The 12,335-nt window shown below is 36.6% G+C and overlaps 2 protein-coding genes across 2 annotated transcripts in view; both read left to right on the top strand.

Annotated features, from left to right (window-relative positions):
- The first annotated feature begins 584 nt into the window (after positions 1-584).
- LOC127651824 (histone PARylation factor 1) lies at positions 585-6,835 on the top strand. The gene is made up of 8 exons (XM_052137852.1): positions 585-690; positions 1,190-1,364; positions 1,518-1,704; positions 2,075-2,173; positions 2,326-2,476; positions 2,659-2,746; positions 4,239-4,411; positions 5,807-6,835. Exons 1-8 carry the CDS (start codon positions 649-651, stop codon positions 5,939-5,941), a joined length of 1,050 nt encoding a protein of 349 aa, XP_051993812.1. The 5' UTR covers positions 585-648; the 3' UTR covers positions 5,942-6,835.
- Positions 6,836-8,281: 1,446 nt separating this feature from the next.
- LOC127651398 (ankyrin-2-like) overlaps positions 8,282-12,335 on the top strand; it is a 100,758-nt gene continuing 96,704 nt past the window's right edge. The window contains 1 exon segment of the mRNA XM_052137193.1: positions 8,282-8,392. Within this exon segment, the coding sequence (XP_051993153.1) occupies positions 8,327-8,392 (66 nt within the window). The 5' untranslated portion in view covers positions 8,282-8,326.

Consider the following 12,335-nt stretch of genomic DNA (forward strand, 5'->3'; position numbering starts at 1 on the left):
AACAATAACAAAGATTAATAAATGCTGTAAAAACATATTGTTCATGATACGAAATACATTAACTAATATTAATAAATTGAACCTTATTGTTAAGTGTCACCCTATGGTGTTACAAATTTTAGATTTTATAAAATCTTGTCATTTTCACACATATTTTGCTACAGAGATACAAATATAATTTAACAGAGTTGTCACGATGTTATTCTAATGAACTCTTGGATGTATACCTTGTATTATGTATATTTGCCATCTTCATTCCCCTAGATTCAATGAACGTGTTTATATTACACCCTGTAATAGATACAAATATTATACCCTGTATATATTATTTCATGCAGTGCACCATGAGCATCTGAGAAAAGGCTCTGGGTTCATACTAAGCTGCAAAAACTGAAAAATTACAAATTTTTAACAGTTTATTTACATGATATACTTACAAACTATTTTTATTTTTTTTGGACTACTGGACAGAATGATGCCTTTTTTTAATCATCCTAACAAACAAATTCATTCTTGCATAAAGTACAGACGAGTGGGACTCTTACTTTGAAATCTCTCTAAATTGCTACCGGAAGTGCAGGACTTCTAGTGGCTGCAGCAGCGGGTGTTTTACGTAGAGAAGATTCTGCTGGGAAGAAATTAGACGGCATGGCTGGACGCGGGAAAAGAAAACTCAAGAATTTGACGCAGGTACATTAAAATCCACATTTCTGCATGTCCAGTTTGACAAAGGTTTTGTCTTATGTATTACGTTGAGCATGTTTACATAGAAGTTTTTTCTGCTCATTTATATCATATTACAGTCTCTTTCTTTGCACAGCTACTGACTGCATTTCAGTTATTATGTATGTACTTCGTGCAGAAATTAAGCAACTAACTCAGCATCAGTTCATCTGTCAATAATTAGATTAATCACGCCATTCTTGTATTTGATTATTGCCGCTGCTCACTAGCTACAGTCTATTGCACAGAAGTGTATGTCAATATCGGAGCATATGGAGATGTAATACAGTTGTGGATGTTATATAGTTTAGACTCTGACGGTCTAAACACGTGCCTAATGCTTTATCTCAACTGTACTGACTTCTGTACGTTAGGCTAGATTTGCTTAATCTACTCTATTAATCTTGGGAAGTTTGCCACACTAGCAGGATGCAAATTTAATTTATTAAAATATTGCCTTTTCTAGACAGAAACGTCAAACTGGGACGTGAAAAAAGTGAAAGAAGATCAGAGGGATGAGAAGGCAGCAGTTGCAGTAGAGATGAGAGAGGAGGTGGAGAGATTGTATAAATTACGCATGCCTGAGGACTTCTACCAGTTTTGGGAATTTTGCAAGGGGCTTAAAGCAGACTGTCCACAAGGTGTGTCTGTTATACTGAAGACTGCATATACAGTGTACAGTACATGCTTTTTGCACTAAACAGTATTATCAATAGCATCTTCCATCTTCCTTGATCTACAGTTTTTAATCATTTTGTGTATTGCATTTTGTTGTGTGTGTGTGTCCTTTACAGATGCCCTAAATGAAACACTTGGGCTTCAGCTGGTTGGCCCATTCGATATCCTATCCAAAAAGCACAAACACTCCGCTTCCTCTCAGCCTAACTTCTATCTTCATTGGCGTCATTTCTATGATCCCCCAGAGTTCCAGACCATCATACAGGGAAACCGAGAGACGCAGCACCACATGGGCTTCTTCAGGTTACTGTTTACATATGTCTGGGGGAACAAGCAGCCATCCCAAAATAGAAAATTTGCTTACATTTTAGAGTGCTTTTTTATTATTATTATTTCAGATTTTTTAAAATCTTAATTTAAGTTTTATTAAGCTCAGTTTTGCTAAGTGCCGATGTTTTATTTAGTGTAAAGACAAGACGGTGGTTACAAGAGTAAATATTTGTCTCCACAACACATTTATCGGTTTATGGATGTTCTTGCCAAATCCCTGCTTCTGGTCTGGTTTTAAGCGCAACGTGAACAATGTTTTTAACAGTGATGTTGAGGTTGCAGTTTTGCTCATCTTGATTATTAGAAGCGTTTTGTCCATTACTGTCATTGTCTCCCTGTTCAGAGATACACCCGATGCTTTACCTGTGTTTATTGGTGAAAATGAAGCCAAGAAGGGCTGTACCATTACACAGATGGGGGACAACATCTTTGCTGCTGTTTTGTAAGTGTCTACTAGAGAAGTCTCCATTTCTGAAATTAGAGGACCCTCCTAGTGAACATGTTAAATCAGGAATAAGGGACAAAAAGTAGGGTGTTTGTTTGAAAAGCTTGTTAAACTTCTAATGACTTTCTTTCTCCTGCCTCATCACTCAGGCTCTTTTTGAAGAAGAAAAGGAAGGCGAGGGGACAACAGAAGGATGATGCTGCTTTGGACATTTTAGAAGAAGATTTGAAGCAAGAAGCAGAGAGGTTGGGCTTGCCCCTTGAGCAGAAGACTAAAGCAATGAAACAAAGGGAAAGAAAGGTAAATGTTATAACGTGATGCAGAATGATTTGACAAAACCGCATCTTAATATTTGTGGAACATTTGATTGGGTAGCTTGGATGCATTGAGCTTTTCCTTAATATAGTAAAGTGTCCATACAGACTGTTAGTTTTAATAGAATTTTTGGCTAATTCCCAGTCTCTGAACCATATTTTATGCAGGTTGTCACAAAGACATTTCATGGAGCAGGAATTGTGGTTCCAGTGGATAAAAATGATGTTGGATACAGAGAATTACCAGAAACTGATGGTAAGCCTGGGAGTCTCATACCACCATTTAAGTATGTGAGACACCTAGGGCTGCCCCCTAATGGTCTACCAAACATTAGTCCATGAGAAGAGCCTTGGTCGACCAAGTTTTGATTGGTCAATTGGTCGCAGAAAAAACTCGACAAACACCGGTATTAGTGCTGGTTGGACGCTAGGTGGTACTATGGTGTAATTTTCGATATGCAGGGTTAGGTTAAGCCCACACAATAAAGCAAGACACCTTAATTTCAAACTTTGAACGTGATTTTTTTTATGTTAACAAAAATTTAAAATGAAAATGGAAAAAAATTAATGCATTTAAAATGTGTTGTTCAACTTTTTTAAAGAGTTTTACAACAGTTGTCATCATCTCTCTGGCAAAGAACCTACTTCATCTCTGCATTCTCTACCCGTTGGGTATTTCGTTGTCTGGGAAAATACATAATTTGTGAAATAAATTTGTTTTGTTCCCTCCTTCAGGATATATATATATATATATTGCAATATCTAATTACATCGGAAACCCCCGGAGCTGAGAGATCAGTGAATATTCTTGCTTTAATGATTTTGCATTTAATTAATTTATTAAAAAAAAACTTAAAATCAAATTTATAAATTCAAACTGCACTCCAAATTAAACAAAAAAGCATATAAAATAATGAAGTGATAAAAGAATAATGTATATATAGCCAATCACCTTTCCATTTACCATCAGGGAAGTATCCGTTTAAACATGTTAAAAAAAAATAAGACAAAAAAAAATTATAAATGTAAAAATAATAATTATAATGATGATGATAATAATCACCGAAATATAAGTCATGGTTTGAGGTGAACGTGTTTTTGTATTATTTATTTTGTATTATTTTACAGGGTGCAGAGTTGCTTTCACAAAGAACTGCTCTGTAGAAATAAAGCGAACTGAACTCGGAGCACCTCCTGAGCTGAGATGTCTGAGGTTATTTGCAGCGCTCGTATATATGATACTGTACTTGCAAAAAAAGAAGAAGATAGAAACAAAGAAAGAGTGAGAACCTTTTACGAGACTGCATGCCTCCGTATCAGCGCGTCATACAAGCGCATGGACGCCTTTCTGTTATCTGTTCTTAATTCTATTAAGTGTTTCTTCCAGTGCATGTCTTTGTGTCTACGGGCAAATTATTGGGCTCGATTACAGTTTAGTATTTCTCTGTAATGTTGAACAGTTTTAGCAACGTTGCTTATAGCATTCTTTATCAGTCCTGGAACTCAAACCATTTTCTAATGCCCCCCAAAAATCTATATTGAAGTAATTAAATTTATATTATAAATGTGCGACTAATGGCTTAAATTAATGCCTACTAGTCGACTAGGAAAATATTTGGTCGGGGGCAGCCCTAGACACACCCCACATGTGCTAAATTGTGTAAGATGGCACAGAAAACAATAACACATTATTTTATTTGGTTTGTATTTTGTTTATGTTGACCTTCTGCATTTTATTCACCTTTTAGCTGGTCTGAAGAAGATTTGCAAAGCGATTGTAGAGGCTACAGATGATGCTGAGAGGATTAAAAAATTCGCTCCTATTCAGGAAATGATCACCTTTGTTCAGTTTGCCAATGATGAATGTGACTACGGCATGGGCTATGAGCTTGGGATAGACCTGTTCTGTTACGGCTCACATGTAAGATGAACATGCATAAATACATTCAACTAATAATGTGTTAAAGACCTGGGGTGTCATAATTAGAGGTCAGCCGATTTTACAGAGGTCTAAGTTGGTGGAAAAGGCATATAACCGATTAGCTTGTGAGCGTTTTCAGCTGTTGCAGAAGAGTTCGCAATCATTGGGGCATATTGGAAATTTATGACAAGCAATCACTAATGATCAGCTGTTGAAGATGATGATATAGTGTTGAGGATATATGACTATGTTTACTTTCAATTGTTTATATTGTAATACGTTGTAGATTATTATAGGAGTGCACATTTTATTCAAAATAAGAGTAAATCTATATGCTGTCTTTGAGATTCTCATCCATAATATCTTCCTCTGAAGTGCATATTCTATCAGCCAGAATCAAAAACTTCTGGATCAAAAGTTCCTCTCATTCAGAAATAATGACAGTCCATCTGTAACAATCGAAGTAGGCGATACAGGCCGTTTAAACTGACAGTAGAGCGAGGCTCGCTGTGGATCCGCATGAGCACGCCTAATTACAAAATAAGCTCTTTAAAGTAAAGGTAACAGTAATTCATCAACGGTCCAGCAAAAAAAAGTTTTCCCATTTTCTCGAGGGACACCATCAGTCAAAATCAACAATAACATGTCTACTTAACAAAGAAACCTCTTCAGAACACACATTTTTAGAACCTTATGAAAAGAAACGATAATAATATAAACTATCAGCTTTTATTTTTGCAGATAACCGATCATTCCAAAAAGCAACTATCGGTGCCCATATATATTGGTCAATCTCTTATTATAATTGGTCAATTATTTTACAGAAAAATCTTACATCATTTATTGAAAAAACATGTTGATGTATCAGTTGATGCTTGACGTATTTGAGGAATATCTCTCAAACATCATTGTATTGCATTTCATGCAAAATATCAAAAATTTTAATACGTTTTGATCCTGATTTTAATTCAACACAAAAAATATTTTACTAAGATATACTGGATACGATTAATAAATACTACAAACCCAGATCTCTCAAATTGGATGGAAACAAAAAATTATAAACCGTGCCGTTTGAACAAATTAGTGTTTTCCTATGTTACTTCATATGTCAGGTTTTACAGAGTAAAATAACAAAATCTTTTCAAAATTTCTTCATTAACAATTTGAAGGAAAATTTACTTCTCTTCAGTTTTGTGAATTGTCTTTGCATTATGTCTTTTTTTTAATAGCTGCAGAGCTGCTACTTTAGTAGCTTGCTGCTTTACTTCCAAGGACATCTTGCGATGAGTGTGTCCTTGCATTTTTCAGAGGCATTAATGGTGAATTCTGGCAGGTGTTTTATGAAATAGAATTTTCCAGATAAGTGACCAAATGCTTTTTTTCTCTCTGCAGTATTTCTATAAAGTGGTACGTCAGCTGCTGCCAATGGCATACAATTTGTTGAAGAGAGGTCTGTTTGGAGAGATACTGGAGGCGCATCTTGCCAACCGTTCCCAGAACAACCTTGACCAGCTCGCTGCTGTTTGAAGTATTGTGAGAGGATGATAAGCTGTATTCAGAATGACTTCCTATAAAACATGTTGGGGTGGTGTGAGATGATACACTGCACTGAATTGTGCTATTAGGCAGTGCTTTTCAATTCAAAATGCTGCTAAGCCCAAGACTTTTTAGATTGTTAGTTTCAAAAAACTAAATTTGTTTTATAAAAGTATGTAAAAGCAAAATAATTTGAGCATTAATTGAAACTTTTTACTCAGTCATAAATGTAATTGGTTTAACTTAATTAAGAAAAAGCACATGGCATTAAATTACACTCAGTACTCACTTATGCTCTTTCGGCTGATATGTTAGCCCTACATTGGATTTCATTCAGTGCAGTTTTCAACTATCATCATTTTGTTAGTAATGCTTTGCCTTTCCAAACCTGGTTTCCTTTCACTGTCAATCCACTTTGCCAAATGAGTTACAACTGCTGAGAGTTCAGTATGTTACATTACTTATTTACAATTCAGCTTTCTGCATTTCCATTAACATATTTTGCATAACCCAGTTTCTTGAAAGCAAAATGCTCTTTAATTTACCCGTTTATCAGTACTGTGAATAGATCTCTGCAGTGCTGATCAAACAGCTTGGCTGTGGTTTTGTTTAATGCAGCATAAAAAGCAAGTTTATGCTGAGATACGAAAACAGAACATTACATGTTTTTATTTTCATCCTGCTCCTTGGCCCTACTGTACATCATCAAGTTACTTTAATTTGATGCTTATGATTGTTAAAAAGTTACTCTGAGTGAATTGTACTGAGACCCTTTCATTTAGTTTTTCATTGTCAAGGTATAACTGTGTGTTTGCCAAGATTATGCTAATTCCATTATTGTCATCCAGTACTTACGATGTTCTTTTTTTCCAAAGTAGATGTTTAATAAAGTGTATATTTTTTATGTCTTACCTTTTAATTGTCTGTAGGTGACCTGAAATCCAACTATATTTTTAATCACTGCATTACATTGCATGTGATGATTACAATTAATCATCACATTTCTGACCTTTATTTTTCCACCGAGTCATATAAGGTGTTAAATTATTAGTATTTTTCCCTTTGGGAGAAAAAAAGCCAGAGGCCTGTTACTAAATGATTCAGTATTATTATGTATATGCCAGGTGACCTTTAGAAATCAATGCTTTTTTTAATACATTTAAATGCCAAATTCTATGTCTAGATCTTTTGGTTTTAGTTATAGAGTAAAGGTTACTTAGGCCTCAAAAAATAGGCTATGCTCAAAATTGTTTGAATGTCGTTTGAATGATAAAAAAAATATTGAAACAAGGGGCATTTATTCTTAAGTCAAAAAAATCAAAAGCTCGCTATTCACCCAAAACCATATTTCATAAGTTTGCTTTAATGTATAAATAGCTGCATATAATGGTGAAAATTAAGACAAAGTATTGCACACACTTTCTGGTTGTAAAACTATTCAAAATATCCATACTTCTGAGAAAAGGTCTAGCATCATTTGTTGGAAGATTCCACTGCATTTTATAGTTCATCTATAGCTATTCTCAGAAATGTATGAATGTCATCGCATGCGATAACATCAAACTGTGTTTGGTTTAATTTATAAAACAATAGATATACTGTTCAAAATGAAGATAAAACAAATATATTCTAAAACATCCTAGTTGTCAAACTTTGTGCAACATGTCCATATTTCTGAGAAAATGTCTAGCATAATTTGTTGGTAAATTCCACTTGTTTTTATTAATTATGGAATGGAATTTTTTGTTGTATTTTTCTTTTATGCAGAATCATCTTGGATTTGTATTTTTTTTTCTAATGCAATGACATCCTAAAGTGTGACTAAAATTCCCAAATACATTTTGGGGCCACTCAATGCTCCACATAGGAGATGTCCAATCCATGTTGGTTTTGCCTCGTCATGTGTAAGTGGAGGTTTGGCTTGTGGAGGAGGGGAGGGAGTGTAAGAGAGAGAGAGAGAGAGAGAGAATAGGTGGTTACTCAACACGGCGATGAGAACATCGTTCATATTGCGTCTCTCACACCATTATATATATATATATATATCTCTCAGACTTATCGTTCATAACAGGTATTCCGTCAGTATTTGCACACTGCAGAATCTGTGCAAGTTAGCAGCAGGAGTGGCGCATCTCCTGCGCGCGTGAGACCCGCATCGTCACGCCACCGGACACTTGTCAATACAAGCCTCAAATTCCCGTTCACAGTCTAAACATGTGTCGGAGCTTCAGCCCCGATAACTGAAGTCGGGTGTCGACAACCGAAATAACGGTACTGTCAGATATAAGTTTGTGGTCATCGTCACCTGAATCAGTCTGAATGTCTAGAAGCTCGGAAGAAAGTCAGAGCAGGGGCGGCTCCGTCCGAGACGTGAGGATGGCATCTTCAAACAATACCTCACCCGAAGGAGATTCTCCGCCCCACCAGAACCGGATCCGTCAGGTCAGTGTATACGTGAATTGAACGAAACATTTCGGTTTCTCATGTTAAATACGTGTGGGTGAGCGTGGCTCCCGCTCTTATGGTCCATGATGCGGAGGATGAGAGGCGTTGTCCTGGTTACCGAATCCTTCTAAAGCATCAGTTGACTGTCGCAATGTAGCCTAATTGCTTTTGGAAATACATATGTATGTTGAAGATGGGCTCAGATATTATCTATCTATCTATCTATCTATCTATCTATCTATCTATCTATCTATCTATCTATCTATCTATCTATCTATCTATCTATCTACCTATTGCAGCCACTTTACATCATGCTAGGCCTTCGTGAAGCCGTAGTGACCGTGTGTGTGGACTGCCAGTGACAAACTGCACAGTTAGAGCTGCTACTGTTTGTTTTGATCCTTAGGGATTGATGGTGCCAATCTGGGATGTTGCCCATGTACCACTGCTTGAGATTAAACGTATTAAGCAATGTGTTTTCACACATAGCTGATGATCCAGCAGAGCATATTGAAGGAAATTTTAAAAACGATTTTGTCTAAGCAGCGTTTTTTATTTTATTATCACACCCTTTTAAGAGCCCTACACTAACAAGCTTACTCTGTTTACTGAGCCTGTCTGTCTCCTTATTTGCATTGTTATCAGATTCGTCGATAAAACCCAGCCATTAATAACTAAGTAATGGCCTGACTGAGTCATGTAGGGCATTACATTGTTTGTATGGATGCATAGATACCCTTCCGCTTCACTCAAACATGAGATGAGCTCTTTGAGGTATCTGGACTTTTCTTTATGGTCTAAATTGTATTTAAACTCCAGGTTTAAATTATCTTTTCATCTCTCTGAGGAAAGAATAAAAATACTACTTAAGGATCCATCAGAACAATGACATCATGCTTTCAGACTGTGGCAAGTGCTAATGTTCGATTTTTCCATTGTAAATTATACCGATCAGCCTTAAAAAAATTTCATACTTGAGTCTACAGAGATCAGGTATAAAATACATATTATAGTTTGAATGGAATGTGCACAACTTAAATAAGAATGCCATCTATGTACATTTTACCTGTTGTCCATTGTGATGCAAAAAGAGTTCAGAATATTTTCTAATGCTATTTCCTGTATGTCCGAGAAAAGCTCTCTCTCTCTGGCACACACACACACACACACACACACACACACACACACACACACACACACACACACACACACACACACACACACACACACACACACACACATACACGCACACACTAATGCAGTTTCCTATTGGGTCCTGAGTTATGATATGAGAGACTGCTGTCAGGGTCTCTCTAGGTAATTAGATTCCAGTAATGGACCAAGCACTGCAGACACACACACACACACACATACACACACATGCATATAAACAGGCAGCATTTTAATATGCGAGAACTGTACTGACACTTCTTAAGTCTGTGTATCTTGGCTTAAACACCTTTCTTTGTAAGCTCGGCTTACAAGTTTGGGACATCAGACACAACTTAGTATACAGGTACAGTATGTACATCTGAGGCATTTATTCAATGTGGGCATTTCCATCTGTAAGATGTCATTTTTAAATTGTTTACTCATCTGCTATACATTGCTAAGACATCCCCTATCAGATGTTAGAACTACATTTCACAGATTTTGTGGAGTTTATGATTTAGAATGTAAATATGAATCTGCACTTTTTAAGACATTCCTCACGTTTACACTCAAAAATAATGCATAAAGTATAATGCAATGCTTTCCACATGATGCTCTCAAGTCCCTCTTGAAATTGTTCTCTGCCAATATGGGTAATAAATGTAATGCAGTGAGTCTGTAATTACAGCATTCTTGTCCATTCAGGAAGCAATAATGCATAGTCTAATTCGATTGAGGAGCTCCTAAATTCAGTGCACCAATCGATGTGTGTGCAGAATTTTGTATAAAAGTGCATATAAGCTACACCTCTTCCTGAACACTTAATTAAACCATTACCACAAACAAAGACACTTCATATAAATAAACTTAAAACAATTCTCTTTTGTACACTTCTGCTTTTTTTTCTGTATTATTCTGGTTTACTCAGTATTGTGGTGCTGCAACTATTGTATGATGCCAAAACGTACAGTAAATGTGTTCTTCTTAAACACAGTGGAATGAATGTAGGCCTGATAGATACAGTAGGGACAGAAAACATGAGGAATTTAACAGTTCTTGTTCATATTCCAATTCCCTTAACGTTTATGGTTCCTTAATAATTCCAATAACAGTTATTTTAGTTCTTTAATGCAAAGGTCTTCAACGTTTAACTGAAAATGTAAACTAATCCAACATGAAACAGCAGTAAAGAAGCACATTGCAGAACTTTACATTTACTTATTCAGGCATTATAATAATATAATATAATTCACAGCTAATATCCAAGAGATGAACAAAACAAAAACACTTAACAAGTAGAAAAAGTTGTAGGCTATTTACACTGTCTATCTGTGGCTAAACTCAGACACTTAAAGGAATAGTTCACCCAAAATTGTAATTGTTTCATCATTTAACCAGTCTCATGCCATGAGATTTTTGCAGAATATAGGATGAGAGACTAGGGGTTCATCTATTTTTTGGGGATGGTTGAGGTACGTTCACGCTTTTGCTGTCACATGTGTTTTTTTACACTTTGTATTTGCGGATTATGTTGTGCTATTGAAATCTGTTACACCTGTCTTTGATAAAGACTAATTGACCCTGTCCTAATTGAGGACATTTCCGAAGTTCAAAGTTATTGAACAATATAAAAGCAACTTACCGGTGGTTGGAAGAGATGCAGATGTGTGCCGGTTCCCTTATGCAGAGACTTCACTGGTTCAATGAGCCGACTGATCCCACACCATTCCTGTAAACAAGAGGAGAATAAGAAGACGTGAAGTCTACATTACATTTTTGGCATAGTCGGCAGGATCCCAAAGAGTCACAGACATGAGTAATACAGAGGTAAAAGATGTGGCAACAGAGAGTGCAAGTGGAAGTCAGGCACAAAATGTAATGAGCCCCAATGTATCCCAGCTTATTGTACCTTGGTTTATGGGATCCCCTTGGGTTCCCAAATGTAATGGTACTAAAGGACAGTTTGGTTATTAGCGAGGGCAGGTTGAAACGATGTTGAGGTCACAATGTCTTAGAGAACATCAAAAAGTTGACTTTATTATTTGTGTACTAGAGGGTGAAGCAAAGCTAGAGGTACTGCTTATAAGGCCAGATGATCACTGTGATGATGACCAGTTAGGATCAGTTTATTTTGGGGCTGCGACTGAGGACATGGCATGGACAAGTCGCGACAAAGAGATATATGTCTCTCAGTTGAAGGAGATGTTGCAGCTGGAGTTGAGGGAAGAGATTCGAGTAAATTCGAAAAAGGTGATTGTGCTCTAAACTGGCAGATGAAGTTCATAGTCAAATCTCCCCTACACCTCATAGTAATCATCGTTCTTGGGACCGAGGGCGGGCTTCTCGTCAGATGGGCCCACCAAGGTTTCAGCCGCATCCAGCCAGTACTGTCACCACCCACCCAGATTTCCGCTGGGATGAACGATGTAAGCCAATTTGTTCTCGTTGTCACAAAACAGGCCATATTCATAGATTTTGCCCTCGTAGACAACCATCAACTGTGGCTTTTTTGAGTCCCCTGCTGCCTAGTGACATGCTCCTCAATGGAGTCCTCAATGAAGCCCTCTTTAGTAGGTGAGTGTCCTGATATTGAAGTTATAGTAAATGGAAAAAAGATAGCTTGTAAATTGGATACAGGATCTCAAGTTACACTGTTCAGTAAAGCTTTGTTCCAGAAACATTTGAACTGTGAAATCATGCAATGGGCATAAAATTCACCCTGGCTAACTATCAAAGCTGCAAACGAGTCACAAATACCTTATATTGGATATGCACTTTTGGATTTTAC

The sequence above is a fragment of the Xyrauchen texanus genome, chromosome 11 (genome assembly GCF_025860055.1).
Source record: "Xyrauchen texanus isolate HMW12.3.18 chromosome 11, RBS_HiC_50CHRs, whole genome shotgun sequence".
In the NCBI taxonomy this organism is placed as follows: Eukaryota; Metazoa; Chordata; class Actinopteri; order Cypriniformes; family Catostomidae; genus Xyrauchen; species Xyrauchen texanus.

Coding starts and splice junctions, on each gene's coding strand:
- LOC127651824 (XM_052137852.1), top strand. CDS start 649: ATGGCTGGACGCGGGAAAAGAAAACTCAAGAATTTGACGCAG. Junction 691..1,189: donor AACTCAAGAATTTGACGCAG/GTACATTAAAAT, acceptor TGCCTTTTCTAG/ACAGAAACGTCAAACTGGGA. Junction 2,477..2,658: donor TGAAACAAAGGGAAAGAAAG/GTAAATGTTATA, acceptor TATTTTATGCAG/GTTGTCACAAAGACATTTCA.